We start from the raw sequence: 26,743 nt of genomic DNA, 5'->3' as shown, positions 1-26,743 counted from the left end.
ATGGCGCCGAGACTCATGCGGCCGCAGCTCAGCCGCGCCGGCAGGAGTGAACCTTAGTTTCTGCTGACCGTGTTGTGTTCTGCAGCATAGCGCACACCGCTATCACGCAGAGGGATGATCTGTAGAATTTCTGTTCGCACAAAGACAGCTGAGTTTAAATGTTTAGAATTAAATATTTAAAGACCACAAAATGGAAAAACTATAAACTGAATAAGAATGAAATGTACTGGGTGCTAGGAGGGAGTTATTATGTAATCCCAGGCAAGCTGAATAATGTGCGCGGCTGCGCGCTACCTAATAAACAGAGCCACCGCCAAGATAACAATGCAAGACGATGTAATATGAGAGAGCGGAGTGTAAATCATGATATATAGCGCACTTGTGTATCACACACACTCAGTTATGTAAGAAACAAATGCCAGCCACAAACGCCACAGCTTAGAGCGGCAGCGCCCAACGCAGAACTAATGTGCTTATAAAGAACCAATATCAAAATACAGACGTTCTAGATCTTATTAAATGAGAAATACTGATCCTTTATTTAGAGGTTTCTTTTGAGCTGTTTTTTTTATATTACAAACTTTTCTAGAGACTTTATTATTGGTTATTTTATACACACAATCAGTGGCGCTGAGAAGGGAGGGGGGGGGGGTACTAATCACCCAGGCTCGGGCTTCTTGGAAGAGCTCGGCAGATGTCGACAGTGTCCTCTGCCTGCATGTAAGGGCAACGGTCGCACTGATCCCTGGACCCTGGCTGAGGTGTGCACGGTGCTGCTTCGCAGTGCATTGTAGGCAGTTTGCAAGCTCTTTTAAAAAAAACGGGGTGTGGCCACACCTCCATGATTAGGCCACACCCACCAGCATTACTGGGGCCCAGGCTAGCTGTCTACAGCCCTGTGTTTCTGGTCGAATCGGAACGATATATCGGGCATATCGTTCAGTGTGTATACCCGATATGCGGGTGCCCGCGGTCGCATGCAATCTGGTGTATGCTAATGAAGGATGGAACAGCGATCTTTCCATCTTCATTAGATCGGTCGGATGTGTACCCAGGATCTTATATGTCAGCCCGTCGGGGCAACATATCGGCTGGGCACACATCGCGTAGTGTGTACCCAGCTTTAGCCAATTGTTGGGCAGAATGGCGGTGAGAATTTAGATGCTCGCGCTATGTTTTGTGCGTATGGGATCGCAGTTGTAGGATGAGACACACCTGTTTTGCCGCCACTCCCGTTACCTTCCCCAAACGCTCCCTGCAAGCAGCAATGCTGAGGAACCTTGGTGCGTGCACCGTGACCCGTGCGCAGTTGGGCGATAATCACACATTGCGCACCTCTCTGAATCAGGCGCCTTGTGTACCCCTAATGAATTGTGACCTATATATGTTAGGTGTCAATACTTTTGTCTAAACTTTTCCAATGTTCTCTACACAGCTACAAATCCTCAAGCACAAGATGGATCCAGCGAAGGAACCTTCTCCATTCGACATCTACAACTATGCATACGATTACTACGACCTAGAGGAAACCCCGCATGGCGCCACACAGCCGCACGCACTCCATGTAGCGTCTATTGTCATCTACTCGCTGGCATTCCTTCTAGGAGTGCCCGGAAATGCCATGGTTATCTGGTTCACTGGTTTCAAATGGGAGAAAACAGTCGGCACCCTCTGGTTCCTCAATCTGGCCGTTGCGGATCTGATCTTTGTGTTATTTTTGCCTCTACACATCACGTACGTGGCCACGAACTTCCACTGGCCTTTTGGGAAGATACTCTGCAAGGTCAATTCTTTCATTGCCATCCTCAACATGTTCGCCAGCGTCTTCTTCCTCGCCCTCATTTGTCTGGACAGGTACATGCTCTTGTCCTGGCCCAACTTCGCACAGAGACATCGGACACTGAGCAAGTCGGGCATCGTTAGCGGGATTGTGTGGCTGACGGCCACGTTTATTGCCAGCCCTGCTTTGTACTACAGAGACACAGAGATCATCAAGTCCAGCACCATCTGCTTCAACAACTTCCACGAATCCAATCTTTCCATCATCATAAGGACCCACATATCCCTTACGTTGACCCGGTTCTTCGTTGGCTATCTCTTCCCGTTGCTGACCATGATCGTCTGCTACACAATTCTGTCGATCAGGATGAAGAGAAAGAGCACACAAGCCAACAGTAAGTTCTTCTGGATGGTGCTGGCCATTGTGGTGGCATTTTTCCTTTGTTGGACCCCTTACCACATACTAAGCCTTATGGAGCTGAGGGCCCACGAGGACGAGGCGTATCACGATTGGCTGAGGGTCGGAATGCCCATTTCAACGAGTATGGCCTTCGTCAACAGCTGCATTAACCCGATCCTTTATGTTCTGATAAGCAAAGTGTTCAGGACACGCTTAGGTGCCTCGGTAGCAGAAATATTCAAGCACACTATACGGGACATCAGCCAGACAGGCGTTAAAAGTGAGCAGCTTGTGGATTCCGAGAATAATCCCACAGTCTGCGAAACAGTCTCTTGAAATATAATTTTGACCACCCGTCTATACCCCAGTGTCAGCATGTTCCAGTGCCCCCTAGCGGCTGACTGAGAAAGGATTAATATCCTACCGGCCCTGGGATCTCTCTTTATATGAGGTCTGTTCATGATCAGTTATTTACTAACACAACAGAATACACTCTATCAGGGTAGGCAATGCTTAGCACGCCAGATGCTGTGGGAACTACAAATCCCAGCATTCCTTGTCATATCTTTAGCATGCTCTTATAGAAAAACTGTCAGGGCTTGATGGGAGTTGTAGTTCCACACGTTGCTTGCACATACACTATATTACTGCACTCACTGCTTGCTTACATTCCAATCTTCCAAAAGGGCTGGAAGAAAATCTCTGGTGATGCTGGGGGCAAGGACAGTGAACATGGTAAAGCCACGTCGGTGGTGCCACGTTTGGTGGCAGGGTTCCTAATGCTGGTTCCCAGTTTCCCCATGCTACAGTATACAGTATGTTACTTTTTAGTAAATAACATTAGAAGGGATAAAGCTTTTAATTCACCATTCTTCATAAAACAGATCTGTAGTGAAGATTTTATTTCTATTGTTCTTAATGATTGTACAGTTATCACATTTAATATTAAAATACTATATATGTTAAATCAATTGCCAGCTTTATGTATAAATATATATACACAAATAGAATTAATTTTGCAACAGACCCTTTGTAAATAAGTATCTCATTCTTACTTTGTTATAAATCTCACTGTGTACGCACACAAAGTGCGGCTGCTGTGCGTCCGGACACAGCACAGGGCTTCAGCCTGCGAACGCAGCATCCAGGTCTGAATTGAGCCCAATGTGGCTTGTAGTCTTTCTCCACGTGTTGTACCCCCCCCCCTTTTTTTCTGTACATCATACTTCCTCTTTCTCTTACGTCCTAGAGGATGCTGGGGACTCCGTAAGGACCATGGGGTATAGATGGGCTTTGCAGGAGACATGGGCACTATAAAGAACTTACAATGGGTTTGCAATGGGTGTGCACTGGCTCCTCCCTCTATGCCCCTCCTCCAGTTAGATCCTGTGCCCAGAGGAGACTGGGTGCACTACAGAGGAGCTCTCCTGAGCTTCTCTGCAAAAGAATTTTGTTAGTTTTTTTATTTTCAGGGAGCACTGCTGGCAACAGGCTCCCTGCGTCATGGGACTGAGGAGAGAGAAGCAGACCTACTTAAATGATAGGCTCTGCTTCTTAGGCTACTGGACACCATTAGCTCCAGAGGGAGTCGGAACGCAGGTCTCACCCTCGCCGTTCGTCCCGGACCCGTGCCGCCGTCCCCACGCAGAGCCGGATGATAGAAGCCGGGTGAGTATATGAAGAAAGAAGACTTCAAAGGCGGCTGAAGACTTCAGATCTTCTATGAGGTAACACGCAACGGTTAGGTGCAGGGCGCAGGGGGGGCTACCTGGGCAGCAATAAACCTCTAGGACTGGCTCATAGGAATATATAGGCTGCGGAGGCAATACCCCCGCCAGTATAAATAAATTTGAGCGGGACCGAAGCCCGCCGCTGAGGGGGCGGAGCTTGATCTCACAGCACTAACCAGCGCCATTTTCTTCCACAGCACACTGCAGAAACTGGCTCCCCGGACTCTCCCCTGCTGAACACGTTGACAGAGGGCACAAAAGAGGGGGGGGGGGGGCACTTGTAAGGCGCAAGTGCCCACTTATCGGGGGAACTGTCTCCATACATACATATATCTCCTATATAATAGCCCAGATCTGTGACTTTGTGATTCATTTGCTAACGCTGGGCGGAGTCACAACACTGGGCGGAGTTAGTCAAATGAGTCACAGATCTGGCCAAATCTACAGGAGACTAGGAGCAGAAGCAGATAGTATGGGCATGGCACAGGCAGGGGTGCACACCTCCCAGCTTTCTGCAGGAGCTTTCTCCAGGCAGAAGGAGGGACACACTCGGCGAAAAGGGGGCGTGGCTTCACGGGAGGGCTCCCGTTTTCGTCAGTGAGGGGGCATGCCCAGCGCTCTATGAGCTGCTGGCATGCCCCCAGGGGCTGATTATGAGTCCGGGGGGGCCAGGGCACTTGAGACAGGGGGGCCCTATCTCATTGCTGTGCCTGCTGTGGGCGTGGCCTAATCGCGGAATGCGCGGCCACGCCCCCTTATGCAAATTCCGATTTTTATTTTTTTAATGGGATTTTGGCCCCTCAGCTAGGGGTAAATCCAGAGGAGGTGGTCGCTCCCCCCTACACACCCGCACAGGCAGAAGAAAGCAGGGAGACTGCTGCCTCCCTGCAACACCACAGACCTGCCAATACGCAGCAGCGTGTGCTGACTGTAGCACAATGCTGCCGTTGTTGCTGGCAGTACGGGGGGGAGCTTCTGAGCTGGGACAGAGCTACTCCAGCCGGGGGGGCCCCTAAAACTGTGGGGCACACGGTATGTACCCCCTGCCCCCCCACCTTAATCCGGCTCTGCTGCTGGAACCCCCCCTTAATCCGTACCCCCTAATGCCCCCTCTCCCTCTGTCTCCACTATTCACCGCTGCTCTGCTAAGCAGAACAGCGAGTACAGGAGCTTTCCAACTGCCCCCCCCCCCCCCCCCCACCGCGGGACACTGCGACACGCGGGTGGGACAGCGGGACAGACCCCAAAAAATGGGACTGTCCCGCGAAAATCTGGACATTTGGGAGGTATGGGGGTGTGTGAGGGGTATGTCATACAGACAGACGGGCACCGGCTCACTGTGTGCTTGATCCCCCACATCGGCATACTCAGCAGGGTCTCTCTGGCGCGGAGGAGCGTCACTTTCTGGCACACTCCACGCTTCTTAGCTGCAGTTTTGTGGGGCACCTGCCGCTGTGCAGGTTCCGTACTGCCTCTGTTATCTCCAGCCCCGGCAACCCCACCGCTAGCTGCAGCGCTGCCACCCGCAGTGAGGTGCGCCCAGCTCCTTCACACACTTTAGCTGGTGGGTAGCGCTGCAGAAATCCGAGCTGCTTGCAGGCTCCGACCAACTTCTCCCTCCAGCCGCAGCGTCTCCTGGGAGCTAACCAGTCACTCCCAGTCTCCCCTTACCACAGTGCCCGGCAGCCGCGAAGTCCGCGCCACGTGCATGCTATGACCCCCTCCTCCCTCCAGCTGCAGCATCTCCTGGGGGCTAACCAGTCATTTCCAGTCTCACCTTACCACAGTGCCCGGCAGCTGCGCGAGGTCTGCGGTGTGTGACTGAGGAGGGGGGGAGGGATGCGGACGGGCAGAGGAAGCAGGACTCCAGCCTGAGAGAGTCAGCCATGCCAAGTCTCCAGCAGCAGCAGATCCCAACAGGTTGGAGTGGAACAGCAGCAGCCAGCAGCAGTGACTCCGGTAAGACACATCTGTCTGTCACCACTGTTTTGTCCCTAATACCAATCTCTCCCGTTCCCTGTGTTCTGTCATGTCCCTGTCACCCCTGGCCTTGCCCTGCCACCCTTATCCTGGCCCTTTCACCCTTATCCTGGCCCTTTCACCCTTATCCTGGCCCTGTCACCCTTATGCTGGCCCTGTCACCCTTATGCTGGCCCTGTCACCCCTGTGCTTGCCCTGTCAACCCTATACTGGCCCCGTCACCCCTGTCCTGGTCCTGCCGCCCCTACCCTGGCCCTGTCACCCCTATCCTGTCCCTGTCATTTCTGTCCTGGCCCCGTCGCCCCTGTCCTGGCCCCGTCACCCCTGTTCTGACCCTGTCACCCCTGTCCTGGCCCTGTCAACCCTGTTCTGACCCTGTCACCCCTGTCCTGGCCCTGTTACTGCATACCCTCCAACTACCCTTTATGGCATGTACAGTACCCGCAGCGCCTCCAGACCTCTCCCCAATGCACCACACCTCCGCACCTTCCCCTCCACCACATGCGGCACTCCACCCCTCCCCCACATGCTGTGCCTCCAGACCCCCTACACCACCCGCAGCTCCCACTCCTCCGCCCCTTCACCACCCGCAGCACCTCCAGGCCCCCTCCACCATTCACCCCCCTTATATGTCTCCCCCCACACCTGCCCCCCTCCACCCGCAGCATCTGCAGACACCCTCCTCCATCTGCGGTCCCCCCCTCACCCACCAACGGCACCCCCGCACCTGCCCCTCCACCACCTCCGGACCTCCTTTCCCATCCGCCGCACCACCCGTACCTGCCCCTACCCTACCCATGGTGCCTGCGGTCCCCTACCCCACCCCCGGCACTCCCGTCCCTTCCCATCCCACAGCACCTCCGGAACCCTTCACCCATCCACAACGTCCCCACACCTGCCCCTCTCCCACCCGTGGCACCCCTGCCCCTTCCCCACCTGCAGTGCCTCCGGACCCCTCCCCCATCTGCATCCCCCACTCTTCTGCCCCTCCCCCACCCGCAGCACCTCCCGAACCGTCCCCATCCGGGCCCCACCCCCACTTCTGCCCCCCCTCCACCCGCAGCATCTACAGACACCATCCGCAGTCCTCCCCGCACCCGCTACATTCTGTACATCGTGCCCTGCAGGTGCTGTTCACGCCGTCGCAAGGGGCTGCGCCTCCTTCACCATCGCGCGCCCTTTCATTGTGCAATATTTAACCACTAACAAAGGAATGCAGGTAATACTCCGTATAATACAAATATTAAACCCCAGAAAGGCATGCAAGGGTTAAGGGGGTGTAGCCCCTTGCGACGGTGTGAAGAGCGCCCGTAGGGCGCGATGAAGCACCTAGTATATATATATATATATATATACAATCCCTGTGTGTGTGTGGGGTGTCGGTACGCCTGTGTCGGCATGTCTGAGGCGGAAGGCTCTTCTAGAGAGGAGGTGGAGCAGATGATTGTGGTGTCTCCGTCGGCAACGCCGACACCTGATTGGTTGGACATGTGGACTGTTTTAAATGCAAATGTGACCTTGTTACATAAGAGATTGGACAAAGCAGAGTCCAGGGATAATACGGGGAGTCAATCAATGGCGTTGACGGTGTCACAGGGCCCTTCTGGGTCTCAAAAACGTCCCCTATCCCAATTAGCAGACACTGATACCGACACAGATTCTGACTCCAGTGTCGACTACGATGATGCAAGGCTACACCCAAGGGTGGCCAAAAGTATTCATTATATGATTATTGCAATAAAAGTTGTATTTGTATTAACCAAACTGCACCATCATACATCTCCTCACTCATCTCAAAATATCTCCCTACCAGACCTCTCCGCTCTGCACAAGATCTGCGTCTCTCATTCACATGTATTACCTGTTCCCACTCAAAATTACAGGACTTTACCCGGGCTTCACCCACTCTGTGGAATGCACTCCCACGCACAATAAGACTCTCCTCTAGTCTCCAAACCTTTAAACGTTCTCTGAAAACTCATCTCTTCAGACAAGCCTACCAAATTTCTGACCCACACACATAACCTTCACAGCTTCCCTATCAAGTTACATCCCCTCTGTACAGTCCACATAAACTCACATTTTGTCTTCCAACATTGCTGGGTGATCATATCATATACAACCCATTAAGAACCTAGCAACCTGGGGAACCATTATGTGACAAGTAGCATCTATCCTTGTGTATCAATGCCTATTTCCCTATAGATTGTAAGCTCGCGAGCAGGGCCTTCCTACCTCTGTCTGTCTGTCTGTCTTTACCCAGTTTTGTTCTATAATTGTTGTTCTAATTGTAAAGCGCAACGGAATATGCTGCGCTATATAAGAAACTGCTAATAAATAAATAAATAATAATATTTGCATATCACAGATGACCCCTCTGTCACTGACACGAGGGTACACATGTTTAAGGAAAAGAAACCTGAGGTAACATTTCCCCCATCTCATGAGCTGAATGCGTTATTTGAAAAAGCTTGGGAAACTCCAGACAAAAAAACTGCAGATTCCCAAAAGAGTTCTTATGGCGTATCCTTTCCCGGCACAGGACAGGGTACGGTGGGAATCCTCGCCCAGAGTGGACAAAGCTTTGACGCGCTTATCCAAAAAGGTGGCGCTACCGTCCCCAGACACGGCAGCTCTTAAAGATCCTGCTGATCGCAGACAGGTAACGACTTTAAAATCAATTTATACACATACTGGTGCGTTACTCAGACCGGCTATAGCATCGGCTTGGGTCTGTAGCGCGGTAGCAGCTTGGACAGATACCTTGTCAGCTGATCTTGATACCCTAGATAGGGATGCCATTTTGTTGACCTTAGGTCACATCAAGGACGCAGTCTTATATATGAGAGACGCTCAGAGAGACGTCGGACTACTACGGTCAAGGGCCAACGCGATGGCGGTCTCGGCTAGGTGAGCACTGTGGACCCGCCAATGGACGGATGATGCCGACTCAAAGAGGCATATGGAAGTTTTACCTTACAAGGGTAAGGTTTTATTTGGGGAAGGTCTCGCGGACCTAGTTTCCACAGCTACCGCGGGTAAATCTACCTTTTTGCCTTATGTTCCCCCACAGCAAAAGAAGACTCCTCAGTATCAGATGCAATCCTTTCGGTCGCATAAGTCCAGAAGAGGTAGGGGCTCTTCCTTCCTCGCCAGAGGTAAGGGTAGAGGGAAAAGAATGCCTGCTACGGCCAGTTCCCAGGAACAGAAGTCCTCCCCGGCTTCTACTAAATCCACCGCATGACGCTGGGGCTCCACTGAGGGGGGCCGCACCGGTGGGGGCACGTCTTCGACTCTTCAGCCACGTCTGGGTTCAGTCGGACGTGGATCATTGGGCGATGGAAATTGTATCCCAGGGCTACAAGCTGGAATTTGAAGACGTGCCTCCTCGCCGATTCTTCAAATCGGCTTTACCAGCTTCTCCCCCAGAGAGGGAGATAATTTTAGCTGCAATTCAAAAGCTGTGTCAACAGCAAGTGATTATCAAGGTTCCCCTAACACAAGAGGGGAAAGGGTACTATTCAACCCTATTTGTGGTCCCGAAACCGGATGGCTCGGTCAAACCCATTCTAAATCTAAAATCCCTGAACCTGTTCTTAAAAAGGTTCAAGTTAAAGATGGAATCGCTCAGGGCAGTCATCTCCAGCTTAGAAGGAGGGGATTTTATGGTGTCATCGGACATAAATGATGCATACCTTCACGTCCCCCATATATCCTCCTCATCAGGCATACCTGAGATTCGCTGTACAGGACTGTCATTACCAGTTTCAGACGTTGCCGTTTGGGCTTTCCACGGCCCCGAGGGTGTTCACCAAGGTAATTGCGGAAATTATGGTGCTCCTACGCAGGCAAGGAGTCACAATTATCCCGTACTTGGACGATCTCCTGATAAAGCGAGATCAAAGGAACAGTTGCAGAAAAGTGTGTAGCTCTCCCTGGGAGTGCTACAGCAACATGGATGGATTCGAAATCTACCAAAGTCGCAGTTGGTCCCAACGACTCGGCTGTCTTTCTTAGGCATGATTATGGACACAGAACAAAAGAGGGTTTTTCTCCCGAGGGAAAAAGCCCAGGAACTCCAGAACATGGTAAGAGACTTGTTGAAACCGAAAAAGAGTGTCAGTCCATCAGTGCACTCGAGTACTGGGGAAAATGGTGGCGACCTACGAGGCCATCCCCTTCGACAGGTTTCATGCAAGGACTTTTCAGTGGGACCTTCTGGACAAGTGGTCCGGGTCACACCTTCAAATACATCAGAAAATAACTCTGTCCCCCAGGGCCAGGGTGTCTTTCCTGTGGTGGCTCCAGAGTGCTTACCTTCTAGAGGGTCGCAGGTTCGGCATTCAGGACTGGGTTCTGATGACCACCGACGTGAGCCTCCGAGGTTGGGGAACAGTCACACAAGGAAGGAATTTTCAGGGACTGTGGTCAAGCCAGGAGGCTTGTCTGCACATCAACATACTGGAATTGAGGGCCATATACAACGGCCTATGACAAGCGGCGAATATTATTCGCAACCTACCGGTTCTGATTCAGTCAGACAACGTCACAGCCGTGGCTCATGTAAACCGCCAAGGCGGGACAAGGAGCAGAGTGGCAATGGCGGAAGCCACCAGGATTCTGCGCTGGGCAGAAAATCACGTAAGCGCTCTGTTAGCGGTATTCATTCCAATTGGGAAGCAGACTTCCTCAGCAGACACGATCTCCATCCAGGAGAGTGGGGACTTCATCAAGAAGTTTTTGCAGAGATAACAAGTCTTTGGGGACTTCCTCAAATAGACATGATGGCGTCACGCCTCAACAAGAAGCTTCGGAGGTATTGTGCCAGGTCAAGGGACCCTCAGGCAGTAGCGGTGGACGCTCTCGTGACACCATGGGTGTTTCAGTCGGTCTATGTGTTCCCTCCTCTTCCTCTCATCTCAAAGATACTGAGAATCATAAAGCGAAAAAGAGTGCAGACAATACTCATTGTTCCAGATTGGCCTCGAAGGGCCTGGTATTCAGATCTTCAGGAGCTGCTCACAGAAGATCCATGGCCTCTTCCTCTCAGAGAGGACCTGTTACAGCAGGGGCCCTGCGTGTTTCAAGACTTACCGCGGTTACGTTTGACGGCATGGCGGTTGAACGCCAAATCCTAGCTGGGAAGGGTATTCCGGAGGAAGTCATCCCTACTCTGATAAAAGCTAGGAAGGAGGTGACGGCGAAACATTATCACCGTGTCTGGAGGAAGTATGTTTCTTGGTGTGAAGCCAAGAATGCTCCTACGGAAGACTTCCACTTGGGCCGGTTTCTCCACTTTCTACAGACTGGAGTGGATATGGGCCTAAAGTTGGGCTCCATTAAAGTACAGATTTCGGCCCTTTCTATATTCTTCCAGAAAGAATTGGCTTCTCTCCCAGAAGTCCAGACTTTTGTAAAGGGAGTGCTGCACATTCAGCCTCCTTTTGTGCCCCCAGTGGCACCATGGGACCTTAACGTGGTGTTACAGTTCCTAAAATCTCACTGGTTTGAGCCTCTTCAAACTGTTGAGTTAAAATTTTTCACTTGGAAGGTGGTCATGTTGTTGGCCTTGGCATCTGCAAGGCGGGTGTCCGAATTGGGGGCCTTGTCTCATAAGAGCCCCTATCTCATTTTCCATGTGGATAGAGCAGAGTTGAGGACTCGTCCTCAATTTTTGCCTAAGGTGGTGTCATCGTTTCATATGAACCAACCTATTGTGGTGCCTGTGGCTACAGGAGATTTGGAGGATTCCAAATCCCTTGATGTAGTTAGGGCCTTAAAGATTTACGTAGCCAGGACGGCTCGAATTAGGAAAACAGAAGCTCTGTTTGTCCTGTATGCAGCCAACAAGGTTGGCGCTCCTGCTTCTAAGCAGACTATTGCTCGCTGGATCTGCAACACGATTCAGCAGGCTCATTCTACGGCTGGATTGCCGGTACCAAATTCGGTAAAGGCCCATTCCACTAGGAAGGTGGGCTCTTCTTGAGCGGCTGCCCGAGGCGTCTCGGCTATACAGCTTTGCCGAGCAGCTACTTGGTCGGGTTCAAACACTTTTGCTAAATTCTACAAGTTTGATACCTTGGCTGAGGAGGACCTCATGTTTGCTCAATCGGTGCTGCAGAGTCATCAGCACTCTCCCGCCCGGTTTGGAGCTTTGGTATAATCCCCATGGTCCTTACGGAGTCCCCAGCATCCTCTAGGACGTAAGAGGAAATAAGATTTTAAACCTACAGGTAAATCTTTTTCTCCTAGTCCGTAGAGGATGCTGGGCGCCCGTCCCAGTGCGGACAACATTCTGCAGGACTTGTATATAGTTCTTGCTTACATAAGGGTTATGTTACAGTTAAGATCAGTCGCTGACTGATACTGTTTGTTCATACTGTTAACTGGTTGCGTATATTCCAGGTTATACGGTGTGGATGGTGTGGGCTGGTATGAATCTTGCCCTTAGGTTACCAAAATCCTTTCCTCGTACTGTCCGTCTCCTCTGGGCACAGTTTCTATAACTGAGGTCTGGAGGAGGGGCATAGAGGGAGGAGCTAGTGCACACCCATTCTAAAGTTCTTTATAGTGCCCATGTCTCCTGCAGAGCCCGTCTATACCCCATGGTCCTTACGGAGTCCCCAGCATCCTCTACGGACTAGGAGAAAAAGATTTACCGGTAGGTTTAAAATCTTATTTTTAAACCACTGGATAAATAATTGAATTCTTGGAAAAAAAATAGGATTTTGGTACTTACCAGGTAAATCCTTTTCTTTGAATCCATAGGGGGCACTGGAGTACTCTTGGGATATGGACGGGCTTCCGCAGGAAACAGCACTGAATATTTAAATTAGTAACACTCCACCCCTCCATATCCCTGAGCACTTACTCAGTGTTTTTTACTGAGCCGAACAGGAATTAAGAGAGGTTAATAATGGAGTATTACACATAACATAACTGACAATAACGAAGTTAACACATAACGTTACTGACAACTAACAGTTGACACCCTAACCAGCACTTGTAACTTGAACCAGCCGGTGAAAGTGTGTTACCATAAGATCCTCAGAACTAACCACAAGTAGGTAAAACTGCTCTGGGTGGGCGTCCAGTGCCCCCTATGGATTCAAAGAAAAGGATTTACCTGGTAAGTACCAAAATCCTATTTTCTTTATCATCCACTAGGGGTCACTGGAGTACTCTTGGGACGTACCAAAGCTTCCCCCGTGGGCGGGAGAGCTGTTTGGCACTTGTAAAACTAGGCGGCCAAAGCTAGATGCTGATGCCGCAAAAGTATCAAACTTGTAAAAGCGCACAAACGTGTGCACGGAAGACCATGTAGCCGCCCGGCAAAGCTGCGTCGCAGAAGCCCCACGACCAGCTGCCCATGAAGTTCCCACAGAACGTGTGGAATGAGCGGTTACTGACGTAGGCGGTTGTAACCTAGCATGAAGGTAAGCCTGGCGTATGGTCAGTTTTATCCATCTGGATAAAGTTTGTTTAGATGCTGGCCAACCCATCTTGGCAGCATCATAGAGAACAAATAACGTATCCGTCTTACGAACTGAAGACGTTCGGGATACATAAACGCGTAATGCGCGAACCACATCCAGAGTTCCAGAATGTGCTGTCAACACAGGAACTACTATTGGTTGATTGATGTGAAAAGATGACACTACCTTTGGTAAGAAGGCGGGATTCGTCCGAAGTTCCGCTCTGTCATCATGAAACACCAAATACGGTGGCTTGCATGACAAGGCACCCAAATCCGAAACACGCCTTGCGGAAGCTAAGGCTAAGAGAAAAATTGTTTTCCAAGTGAGAAACTTTATATCCACTTGTTGTAAGGGTTCAAAATATGAAGACTGTAAGAACTCCAAAACCAGATTCAAGTCCCATGGCGCTGTAGGTGGTATGAATGGAGGCTGTACCCTGAGTACACCTTGGAGAAAAGTGCGTATAGACGGCAATAGAGCCAATCGTCTTTGAAAGTAAATTGACAAAGCAGATACCTGCACCTTTAGTGTAGATAAACGCAATCCTCCATCTAAGCCTGTTTGTAGAAACAACAAAAGGCGGCATAACTTGAAAGCTGATGTCGGAAATTTCCGAGCTTCACACCAACCTATATAGGCACGCCATATTCTGTAATAATGAGCTGCCATAACCGGCTTTCTAGCTCGTAACATGGTTGGTATAACTGAATCTGGAATGCCCTCTCTTCTTAAGAGGGTGGTCTCAACAGCCACCCCGTCAAACGCAGCCGCGCTAAATCGGGGTAAAGAAACGGACCCTGTTGTAACAGGTCTGGACGTATCGGGAGCGGCCACGGATCGTCTGCGAGTAATCCTCGGAGATCCGAGAACCAAGCTCTCCGAGGCCAATGAGGCGCCACTAGTATGACTGTGAGCGACTCTCTTTTGATCCGTTTTAGCACCAGAGGGAGCAGCGGAAACGGTGGAAACAGATACACAAGACTGTACGGCCACGCGACAGTGAGAGCATCCACCGCGACTGCCTTTGGATCTCTTGTTCTGGACACATACTGGGGCGTTTGATGATTGTGTCGAGATGCCATCAGGTCCACCTGAGGATAACCCCATCGCTGAACCAACATGTGAAACACTTCTGGATTTAATGACCATTCGCCTGGGTGAAAATCCCGACGACTGAGATAATCCGCTTCCCAGTTGTCCACTCCCGGAATGAACACGGCCGACAATATCACCTGGTGGCATTCCGCCCAATTGAGGATTCGAGCTACTTCCCGCATTGCCATGCGGCTTCTCGTTCCTCCTTGTTTGTTGATGTATGCGACCGCCGTCGCATTGTCTGACTGCACTTGGACAGGCTGAGAGCGAATCATGTGCACTGCTTGTCGTAGCGCATTGTAAATTGCGCGGAGTTCTAGAACATTTATAGACAGCAATTTCTCGTGATCCGCCCAGAGACCCTGGAGCTGACAATTTTGAATTACCGCTCCCCAACCTCTGAGACTGGCGTCCGTAGTTAGAATTATCCAATTGCAAACTCCGAACCGTCTTCCTGCGGTTAAATTGTGTTCCTTGAGCCACCATAGCAGAGAAACTCTTGCTATTGGTGACAACCTCACTCTGTGGTGAATCTGCAGATGCGAGCCCGACCACTGGGCAAGCACGTTCAGCTGAAATGGACGAGAGTGAAATCTTCCGAACTGAAGCGCCTCGAAAGCTGCCACCATTGTGCCTAACAGGCGAATGCACAAGTGTACCGACACTGTGCGTGGTTTGAGTACTAATCGTACTAGATGGCGTAGCATTTGTACTTTTTGTTGTGGTAGGTAAATCCTTTGATTGACCGTATCGAGAATCATACCTAGGAACTGAAGGCGTTGAGACGGAATCAGATGTGATTTCTTGAAATTTACAATCCAACCGTGGTGAACCAGTACATTGTAAGTTAGCAGCGCATGTTGGGTAAGTATCTGTGGAGACGGAGCTTTGATGAGCAGATCGTCTAAATACGGAACTATTGTCACTCCCAGGGATCTGAGGTGAGCTATCATCACAGACATTACTTTGGTGAATACCCGAGGCGCTGATGACAGGCCAAACGGCAGAGCCTGAAACTGGTAATGGTTCTGGCGTATTGCAAATCGTAAGAATTTCTGATGAGGCTGCCAAATTGGAATGTGTAAGTACGCATCCTTGAGGTCTAGCGCAATCATAAATTCCTTGGTCTCTAACCCCGCAATCACCGACCGTAGAGACTCCAGTTTGAATCTGTAGTAAGTTACGTACTGATTGAGGCCCTTTAAGTTCAATATTGGTCTGACTGAGCCATCCGGCTTCGGGACCACAAATAGACTTGAATAATAACCCTGACCCTGTTGGTGTACAGGGACCGGAATCAACACTGCCGAATCCAGTAAGGACTGAATGGCAATTTGCAAAACTGTCCTCTTGTCGTCCGACAGAGGCAAGCCTGTCTTGAAAAACCGCAGAGGCGGCAGACAGTCGAACTCTATTTTGTAACCTTTTAACACTAAATTGCGAATCCAGCCCTCCGCGGATGTGTGGAACCACGCCCCATGGAACGTCTGAAGGCGTGCTCCCACAGTTGGAGAACCGAGATGGGCTGGTAGGCCGTCATGCCACTGGCTTGTCGGTAACCTTAGCGTCTTGGCGAGTTGTGTTGGTTTGATGGAAACCACGTCCTCGACCACGTCTAGCAGGCGTGGCTGATCCTCTGCCACGTCCTCGAAAGGGCTGAGATCTAAAGGATTTGAACGAAGGTCCAGCGTACCTTCTTCTTGGCGCAGGTGGAGGCACTGGTAAGAACACAGACTTACCTCCCGTAGCCTCCTTAATCCATGCGTCCAATTCTGGACCAAACAACTTCTTGCCATCGTAAGGCAACGCCTCTATACTTCGTTTGACCTCTGCCTCCGCTTGATAAGTACGCAGGTAGAGTGCTCTTCGTGCCATAACTAGCGAAGATGAAATACGAGAAGTGAGCTGACAGACGTCAGTAGACGCTGTACAGAGATACTCTACAGCCTCAATCATTTGATTTACCTGAATTATCAGGTTTTCGTCATGTAAAGCAGATTTGAGTTCTGTAAGCCATATTATGAGCGCCTTAGTGACCCAAATGCCAACCAATCCAGGTCTTAGCATCACACCTGCTGCTACATACATGGATTTTAGCATAGTTTCTATCTTACGATCTGAAGGATCTTTAAGCGTAGTAGCTGATGGCACTGGTATGGTTAATTTCTTGGTAAGCTTTGACACTGAAGAATCAACTATTGGTGGATTCTCCCATGTACACGTTACCGAGTCTGGAAACGGATAACTAGACTTAAATCTGCGAGGTATAGAAAACCGTTTATCTGGATTCTGTCTTGTTTCTACTAACATCTGATTTAGAGAATCCGACACAGGAAAACTTACTGGCGTCTTCCGTCGTTTAGTAAATACGACCTGATCATTGGTGAGAGGCTGCTCAGCTTCAGGAAACCTTAGCGACTGCCGTACCGCTCTGATGAGATCATCAATGCCGGAACTGTTAACATCCTCGCCATCTGACTCCACTTCGCCCTCCTCCCCCTCATCGTGTTCCGTGAGGTCTGGGATGGAATCGTCAGAATGCAACATAGCAGACACTGGAAAATCATAAGACATATGAAAATTATCCCGTTTGCCCAAAATGGATTTGGACCGTACGCAAGGCTGAGACGCCTCCGGTAGTTCTGGCGGTCTCACCCTAGACTCAGATCTTAACGTTTCTCGCTCCAGACGAGCAGCGGTCATTTCTGTCTGAAATTTCTCCAGTACATTTACTAACATACCCCACGGAGGGTCCGGTGAGGAAATTGGTTGCAAAACCGGAGCAGAAATGGTATTCTGAACGGAATCCACAAAACATACGTTACATGTGGTAGATGCATTCGGTAACACACTGCCACATACTTTGCAAATATGCTTTTTAGTTTTTGCTGGTGCCTTACTCATGGCGACAGACAATACAATACACAAAAAACAGACACCTGCACGACTCAGTAAAATAGCAATAAGGTGGCTCTGTATATATATCTGGCCCAGTGCAATACACGTGGCCAGTACTAAGAAATTTGATCCCAAATTCCCACTAACACCCCTGCGCCTTCCGGTGGTGTAGAGATGTAAGGCAGGAACGTTCTGGAATCACAGCAGGAAAACACAGGAAGCATGTTAAAAATGTCTGCCCTGCTAACTTATACATATAATCACCGTGCTGGTACAACTTTCACTGATTATACTGTAACAATCTCCTCTGCTGCTGCAGTATTTCTCTGCGACATTATTATTGTCCCCCCTGTAATGGCTGCCTGCTCTTTTAGCTTATTACAGCGGCAGCGCAGCGTGTGGGCCCCCAGCGGGTATCGTAGAGCGCTATGTGCCTCGTGTGTCCCAGCGGTGGCCTCGTGTATAATAGCGGCGTCAGCTAATCAAGGTAGCGCTGCGGCGGGCGGCGGCCTGTAAGAATCGATCAGCGGTGCCTGCACGGAGGTCTGTGGCCGAACGTGCGGGCGCCTGAGCGGGGAGAGCCGCGGTGCCCGCACGGAGGTCTGTGGCCGACCGTGCGGGCGCCTGAACGGGGAGAGCCGCGGTGCCTGCACGGAGGTCTGTGGCCGACCGTGCGGGCGCCTGAGCGGGGAGAACCGCGGTCGAACGTGCGGGCGCCTGAGCGGGGAGAGCCGCGGTACCTGCCGGAGGCTGAGAGGGGAGAGCCGCGTAACAATCCCTCTGCCGTCACCAAGCACTATGTCCCCACACGTCGGGGCGGCAGCGGGAGCTGACCGCCCCGTTTCACATACCTTACTCCTGCAGACGTGCGGAGGCTCCGACGGGGCTTTTCAGTAAGCGCCGGCTAGCCAGTGCAGGAGGATGTGAGGGCTGTGAGGGAGCTCTTTCAGAGAGGCCCGACACGCCCGTGCTGCTATCAGCAGCTGCACTATCCCTGACCCTGCCTTTTGGAAGGGGGAAAGGGATGTGTACAAATAGTAGAAAAAATAAAAATAAAAGTTTCTTCAACAAAACCGTGACTTCAGGTATTAAGCTGCTACCACGTTCAGCACAGAAAAAACACTGAGTAAGTGCTCAGGGATATGGAGGGGTGGAGTGTTACTAATTTAAATATTCAGTGCTGTTTCCTGCGGAAGCCCGTCCATATCCCAAGAGTACTCCAGTGACCCCTAGTGGATGATAAAGAAAAATGTATACCAGGACCCAAATATCAGTTTCCAAGTGTTTAAGGTCACGTAACATATATCCTGTCACACGAAGAGGGTTTGGGCATTTCCAGGCGTATTATGTGCTGCATTGTGCACGATTGATTATGGAAAAATGTTTCCCATAGATTTAAACAAAGTGTTTTCCGGTCGCCAATCCTAGCACCGGTGCAGGCGCAACGGATAACCTTGTTATGTCGGCTTCCCATACAAAGCTATCACTGCGAGACATACAGCAAGGTGCTGCGACCTTATTGAACCTCAATTAATTCTCTAGTGTCTGCCCGACAGATGGTGTAAAATAGAACGTTTCCTATGCTCCTTGCATCAGTCTGTCACCTTTGTACCCGGCGGGTTCCAGCCTGTGTCACTGCAATGATGTGAGCACGCCCAAACACCGTTACTGCAAAGCTCTAAGGAAATGGAGATTTAAAAAAGTAATTCATGCACAAGGCCGGGTATTATTAAGATTTGCCGGCACAACCACGGCGCACAGCAGCTCTGGGCTGTAAGGGGTTATACAATCTTAGTAATCTTGCCTATGTATAATGTACCTGCAGGCGATGTCATGTGTCTCTAATAATATGTGCTTTGATTAAACCTGAGGGTAGGGCTGTGGGCCCAGCAGTGTACTCTTTCCTACCGCTGATGTAGGTCTCCCTGCACAGTCCTGATCATTATACGGTGTAATGCGCAGTGCTCTCTTCCAGTGATATCACACCCTGTATGCTGGCCTTTCTCAGCTGCGACATCCAGCATTTATACATATGCTATAATAAAAACTAACTGTCACTGTGTGGTCTGTTCTTTATGTACTTTGGAGAATGAATAACCCGCTAGAACTCGGGTAGGTACACTAAATGCAGGTTTCCGCACCGCAGGAAGAATGTAAATAGATCTACATGCAGATGGATAGGAAAACAGGGCCTGATTCAGCTGTACATAAACCCAATGGTGTGCAGAATACTGATGGCAGGTGGGCTGTGAAGAACACATTGGACATAATATATCATTTGAATATTGCCCAATCTCATTTCTAAAGTGATCCCCGTTATTACGCCCATAGTTAATAGGTTTAGCTGCGTAAAGCGTTAGGGTGCCTCACTACCCCCCAAGGGTTAGCGAACTGAAATGATGATACCACGCCCATCAGCAGAAACAGGTGTGGAAGGGGGCAGAAAGAATTGAATACCGCCCATTGTGTTATAGCACCATACTACAAAAAGGATATCCTGGAGCTAGAAAAGGTTAGGGGGGTGACCAAACTAATCAAGGGCATGGAGACGCTGGAATACAAGGAAAGGCTTGCAAGGCTAGGCATGTTTACATTGGAAAAGAGGAGACTAAGAGGGGACATGATCAACATCTACAAATATATAAGGGGTCAATACACAGAGCTTGGGAGGAACCTGTTTTCTATAAGATCAGCACAGAGGACACGTGGTCACACGCTTAGGTTAGAGGAGAGGAGTTTCCATACATTGAGGCGAAAAAGTTTTTTCACAGTAAAGACACTAAGGCCCTCATTCCGAGTTGATCGGTCGCAAGGCGAATTTAGCAGAGTTACACACGCTAAGCCGCCGCCTACTGGGAGTGAATCTTAGCTTCTTAAAATTGCGACCGATGTATTCGCAATATTGCGATTACTAACTACTTAGCAGTTTCAGAGTAGCTCCAGACTTACTCTGCCTGTGCGATCATTTCAGTGCTTGTCGTTCCTGGTTGACGTCACAAACACACCCAGCGTTCGCCCAGGCACTCCCACCGTTTCCCCGGCCACTCCTGCGTTTTTTCCGGAAACGGTAGCGTTTTCAGCCACACGCCCCTGAAACGCCGTGTTTCCGCCCAGTAACACCCATTTCCTGTCAATCACATTACGATCGCCGGAGCGAAGAAAAAGCCGTGAGTAAAAATACTTTCATCATAGTAAAGTTACTTGGCGCAGTCGCAGTGCGAACATTGCGCATGCGTACTAAGCGGATTTTCACTGCGATGCGATGAAAAATACCGAGCGAACAACTCGGAATGAGGGCCCAAGTGTTTGGAATTCCCTGCCTGAGAGTGGTGTATGGTAATAACTAGTCCTAACAAAAATAACTAGTCTTATAATAAGACTGCATAGGAGACCACAAATAGGCTGAACTCAATGCACAATTGTCTTTTTCAACCTTAGTTACTATGTATTGCATGTAGTACTCTCTAAGTAGCAGTCTGACAGGCTGCAGCCACTAGGGGCAGAGAGGGTATGGGACCTGGCAGCGCTCCTGAAGGGAAGGAGGAGGGGGTAGGAGGGGGGTGTGGGGAGAGTTTACCTCTTCCGATGTATACCGATCTTAGCTGTGCAGGTGAGGTGGCCAATCTGAGCAGCCCTATCCAGATGACCGATGCTACAACCAGTGACGGATGGTCAGCCAATGCTGCATCTGCAACACTGACCGTAGGCACTTTTAGCCCTCAGATGCCTCCTGCAGCATTGTCTTATTGTAACAGCTGATGCAAGCCTGGTCAACCTGATGCTCTCCAGGCGTTTTGAGACTATAAGTCCCAGCACACCCTGCCCACATTATTAGGGCATTCTAGAACATGAAGCATGCAGTGTCACAACAGCTGGAGAGACAGGTTGGTCAGGCCTGCGATGCATCCAAATACGTAGCAGTGATGCCATTAGCAGCCATCCCCGAATCAGCCCCAGAGACGCAACTGGAAGACGTCACACTGCGTTAAGTCTGCCAGGATCAGTATGAAATACTACATTCAAAATCCCACCAAGGTCAAAATACAGACATTTAGAATGTCAACAGGTCAAAAAGTCAAGTTTTTTTTTATTGTTTTTGGTGGGTATATCGACATTGACACCATTTCTCTAACGTCCTAAGTGGATGCTGGGGACTCCGTAAGGACCATGGGGAATAGCGGCTCCGCAGGAGACTGGGCACATCTAAAGAAAGCTTTAGGACTAGCTGGTGTGCACTGGCTCCTCCCCCTATGACCCTCCTCCAAGCCCCAGTTAGATTTCTGTGCCCGACGAGAAGGGTGCACACTAGGGGCTCTCCTGAGCTTCTTAGTGAAAGTTTTAGTTTAGGTTTTGTTATTTTCAGTGAGACCTGCTGGCAACAGGCTCACTGCATCGAGGGACTAAGGGGAGAAGAAGCGAACTCACCTGCGTGCAGAGTGGATTGGGCTTCTTGGCTACTGGACATTAGCTCCAGAGGGACGATCACAGGCCCAGCCTGGATGGGTCCCGGAGCCGCGCCGCCGGCCCCCTTACAGAGCCAGAAGAGCGAAGAGGTCCGTAAAATCGGCGGCAGAAGACGTTCCTGTCTTCAATAAGGTAGCGCACAGCACCGCAGCTGTGCGCCATTGCTCTCAGCACACCTCATACTCCGGTCACTGAGGGTGCAGGGCGCTGGGGGGGGCGCCCTGAGACGCAATAAAACATGATAAAAATACCTTACATGGCAAAAAAATACATCACATATAGCTCCTGGGCTATATGGATGCATTTAACCCCTGCCAGAATATACAGAAAAACGGGAGATAAGGCCGCCGAAAAGGGGGCGGAGCCTATCTCCTCAGCACACTGGCGCCATTTTCCCTCACAGCTCAGTTGGAGGGAAGCTCCCCTGGCTCTCCCCTGCAGTCACTACACTACAGAAAGGGTTAAAAAAAAGAGAGGGGGGCACTAATTAGGCGCAGTATTAAAACATACAGCAGCTATAAGGGGAAAAACACTTATATAAGGTTATCCCTGTATATATATAGCGCTCTGGTGTGTGCTGGCAAACTCTCCCTCTGTCTCCCCAAAGGGCTAGTGGGGTCCTGTCCTCTATCAGAGCATTCCCTGTGTGTGTGCTGTGTGTCGGTACGTTTGTGTCGACATGTATGAGGAGAAAAATGATGTGGAGACGGAGCAGAGTGTCTGTAACAGTGATGTCACCACCTAGGGGGTCGACACCTGAGTGGATGTACTGTTGAAAATTACGTGACATTGTCAGCTCTGTATAAAAGACAGTGGTTGACATGAGACAGCCGGCTACTCAGCTTGTGCCTGTCCAGACGTCTCATAGGCCGTCAGGGGCTCTAAAGCGCCCGTTACCTCAGATGGCAGATACAGACGCCGACACGGATACTGACTCCTGTGTCGACGGTGAAGAGACAACCGTGATTTCCAGTAGGGCCACACGTTACATGATTGAGACAATGGAAAATGTTTTAGACATTTCTGATAATACGAGTACCACCAAAAAGGGGTATTATGTTCGGTGAGGGAAAAACTACCTGTAGTTTTCCTGAATCTGAGAAATAAAATGAGGTGTGTGATGATGCGTGGGTTTCCCCCCGATAACAATTGATAATTTCTTAAAAAGTATTGGTGTATACCCTTTCCCGCCAGAGGTTAGGGTGCGTTGGGAAACACCCCCTAGGGGGGATAAGGCGCTCACACGCTTGTAAGAACAAGGGCTCTACCCTCTCATGAGATGGCCGCCCTTAAGGATCCTGCTGATAGAAAGCAGGAGGGTATCCAAAAATGTATTCACACACATACTGGTGTTATACTGCGACCAGCAATCGCCTCAGCCTGGAGGTGCAGTGCTGGGTTGGCATGGTCGGATTCCCTGACTGGAAAATAATAATTTACTCACCGGTATTTCTATTTCTCGTAGTCCGTAGTGGATGCTGGGAACTCCGTAAGGACCATGGGGAATAGCGGGCTCCGAAGGAGGCTGGGCACTCTAGAAAGATCTTAGACTACCTGGTGTGCACTGGCTCCTCCCACTATGACCCTCCTCCAAGCCTCAGTTAGGTACTGTGCCCGGACGAGCGTACACAATAAGGAAGGATTTTGAATCCCGGGTAAGACTCATACCAGCCACACCAATCACACCGTACAACTCGTGATATGAAACACAGTTAACAGTATGAAACAATAGAGCCTCTCAACAGATGGCTCAACAATAACCCGATTTAGTTAACAATAACTATGTACAAGTATTGCAGATAAACCGCACTTGGGATGGGCGCCCAGCATCCACTACGGACTACGAGAAATAGAATTACCGGTGAGTAAATTCTTATTTTCTCTAACGTCCTAGTGGATGCTGGGAACTCCGTAAGGACCATGGGGATTATACCAAAGCTCCCAAACGGGCGGGAGAGTGCGGATGACTCTGCAGCACTGAATGAGAGAACTCCAGGTCCTCCTCAGCCAGGGTATCAAATTTGTAGAATTTTGCAAACGTGTTTGCCCCTGACCAAGTAGCTGCTCGGCAAAGTTGTAAAGCCGAGACCTCTCGGGCAGCCGCCCAAGATGAGCCCACCTTCCTTGTGGAATGGGCATTGACAGATTTTGGCTGTGGCAGGCCTGCCACAGTATGTGCAAGCTGAATTGTACTACAAATCCAACGAGCAATAGTCTGCTTAGAAGCAGGAGCACCCAGCTTGTTAGGTGCATATAGGATAAACAGCGAGTCAGATTTTCTGACTCTAGCCGTTCTGGAAACATATATTTTCAGTGCCCTGACAACGTCTAGCAACTTGGAGTCCTCCAAGTCCCTAGTAGCCTAGGCACCACAATAGGCTGGTTCAGGTGAAACGCTGACACCACCTTTGGGAGAAACTGGGGACGAGTCCTCAATTCTGCCCTATCCATATGGAAAATCAAATAAGGGCTTTTACAAGACAAAGCCGCCAACTTTGATACTCGCCTGGCAGAAGCCAAGGCCAATAACATAACCACCTTCCACGTGAGATATTTCAGATCCACGGTTTTTAGTGGTTCAAACCAATGTGATTTTAAGAAACTCAACACCACGTTGAGATCCCAAGGTGCCACAGGAGGCACAAACGGGGGCTGACTCTGCAGCACTCCTTTTATAAATGTCTGAACTTCAGGTACTGAAGCTAGTTCTTTTTGAAAGAAAATCGACAGAGCCGAGATCTGTACCTTAATGGAACCCAATTTTAAGGCCCATAGTCACTCCTGCTTGCAGGAAATGCAGAAATCGACCTAGTTGAAATTCCTCTGTTGGGGCCCTTTCGGCCTCACACCATGCAACATATTTTTGCCATATGCGGTGATAATGAGTTGCTGTAACCTCTTTCCTGGCTTTAGTAAGCGTAGGAATGACTTCCTCCGGAATGCCCTTTTCCTTCAGGATCCGGCGTTCAACCGCCATGCCGACAAACGCAGCCGCGGTAAGTCTTGGAACAGACAGGGCCCCTGCTGCCGCAGGTCCTGTCTGAGTGGCAGAGGCCATGGGTCCTCTGATATAAATTCTTGAAGTTCTGGGTACCAAGCTCTTCTTGGCCATCCATGAGTATCGTTCTTACTCCTCGCCTTCTTATTATTCTCAGTACCTTTGGTATGAGAGGCAGAGGGGAGAACACATAAACCGACTGGTACACCCACGGTGTTACCAGAGCGTCCATAGCTATCGCCTGAGGGTCCCTTGACCCGGTGCAATATCTTTTATAGCTTTTTGTTGAGGCGGGACGCCATCATGTCCACCTGGGGCCTTTCCCAATGGTGTACAATCCTATTGGAAGACTTCTGGAGGAAGTCCCCATTCTCCCGGGTGGAGGTCGTGTCTGTTGAGAAGATCTGCTTCCCAGTTGTCCACTCCGGGAATGAACACTGCTGACAGTGCTAACACATGATTTTCCGCCTATCGGAGAATCCTTGTGGCTTCTGCCATCGCCATCCTGCTTCTTGTGCCGCCCTGTTGGTTTACATGGGCGACTGCCGTGATGTTGTCTGATTGGATCAGTACCGGCTGGTTTTGAAGCAGAGGCCTTGCCGGCCTCAGGGCATTGTAAATGGCCCTCAGGTCCAGAATATTTATGTGTAGGGAAATAACCTGACTTGACCAAAGTCCCTGGAAATTTCTTCCCTGTGTGACTGCCTCCCAGCCTCAAAGGCTGGAATCCATGGTCACTAGGACCTAGTCCTGTATGCCGAACCTGCGGCCCTCTTGAAGATGGGCACTCTGCAGCCACCACAGTAGAGATACCCTGGTCCTTGGAGACAGGGTTATCAGCCTATGCATCGGAAGATGCGATCCGGACCACTTGTCCAACAGGTCCCTCTGAAAAGTTCTTGTATGGAACCTGCCTAATGGGATTGCTTCGTAGGAAGCTACCATTTTTCCCAGGACTCGCGTGCAATGATGCACCGCTACCTATTTTGGCTTCAGGAGGTCTCTGACTAGAGATGACAACTCCTTGGCTTTCTCCTCCGGGAGAAACACTATTTCTGGTTTATGTCCAGAACCATCCCCAGGAACAGTAGACGTGTCATAGGAACCAGCTGTGACTTTGGACTGTTTAGAATCCAACCATGCTGTTGTAGCACTTTCCAAAATAGTGCTACCCCGACTACCAACTGCTCCTTGGACCTCGCCCTTATAACGAGATTGTCCAAGTACGGGATAATTACAACTCCCTTTTTTTGAAGGAGTATCAACATTTCGGCCATTACCTTGATAAAACACCCTCGGTGCCATGTACAGTCCAAACGGCAGTGTCTGGACTTGGTAATGGTAATCCTGTACCACAAATCTGAGGTACTCCTGGCGAGGATGGTAAATGGGGACATGCAGGTAAGCATCCTTGATGTCCCAGGATACCATGTAATCCCCCTCGTCCAGGCTTGGAATAACCGCCCTGAGCGATTCCATCTTGAACTTGAATTTTTGTGTTCAAGGATTTTAAATATAAAATGGGTCACACCGAACCATGCGGTTTCGGTACCCCAACCCGTGTGGAATAGTAACCCCGTCCTTGTTGAAGTAGGGGCACCTTGAGTATTACCTGCTGGGAATACCGCTTATTAATTGCCTCTAGCACAGCCTCCCTGCCTGAGGGAGTTGTCAGCAAGGCATATTTTAGGAAACGGCTGGGGGGAGACATCTCGAATTCCAGCTTGTACCCCTGAAATACTACTTGAAAGAAACAGGGATCCACCTGTGAGCGAGCCCACTAATTGCTGAAATTTTTGAGACGGCCCCCCACCGTACCTGGCTACACCTGTGGAGCACCCGTGTCATGGTGTGGCCTCACAGGAGGCGGGGGAAGAATCTTGATTCTGGGAACAGGCTGACTGGTGCAGCTTTTTTCCCT

At 50.1% G+C, this 26,743-nt stretch overlaps 1 protein-coding gene across 5 annotated transcripts in view; it reads left to right on the top strand.

The window, feature by feature from the left end:
• Positions 1 to 19,417, top strand: part of CMKLR2 (chemerin chemokine-like receptor 2) — a 186,349-nt gene extending 166,932 nt beyond the window's left edge. For all 5 annotated transcript variants that reach the window (XM_063932665.1, XM_063932663.1, XM_063932662.1 and 2 more), the window contains exon 2: positions 1,436 to 19,417. In XM_063932665.1, coding sequence (XP_063788735.1) covers positions 1,457 to 2,515 — 1,059 coding nt within the window. In that variant the 5' untranslated portion in view covers positions 1,436 to 1,456 and the 3' untranslated portion in view covers positions 2,516 to 19,417. The remainder of the gene's footprint in view (positions 1 to 1,435) is intronic.
• The last annotated feature ends 7,326 nt before the right edge of the window (positions 19,418 to 26,743 follow it).

Source organism: Pseudophryne corroboree, chromosome 7 (genome assembly GCF_028390025.1).
Source record: "Pseudophryne corroboree isolate aPseCor3 chromosome 7, aPseCor3.hap2, whole genome shotgun sequence".
Taxonomy (NCBI): Eukaryota; Metazoa; Chordata; class Amphibia; order Anura; family Myobatrachidae; genus Pseudophryne; species Pseudophryne corroboree.
The sequence above is the reverse complement of the archived record's forward strand: the minus strand, read 5'-3'. Positions and strand labels throughout refer to the sequence as shown.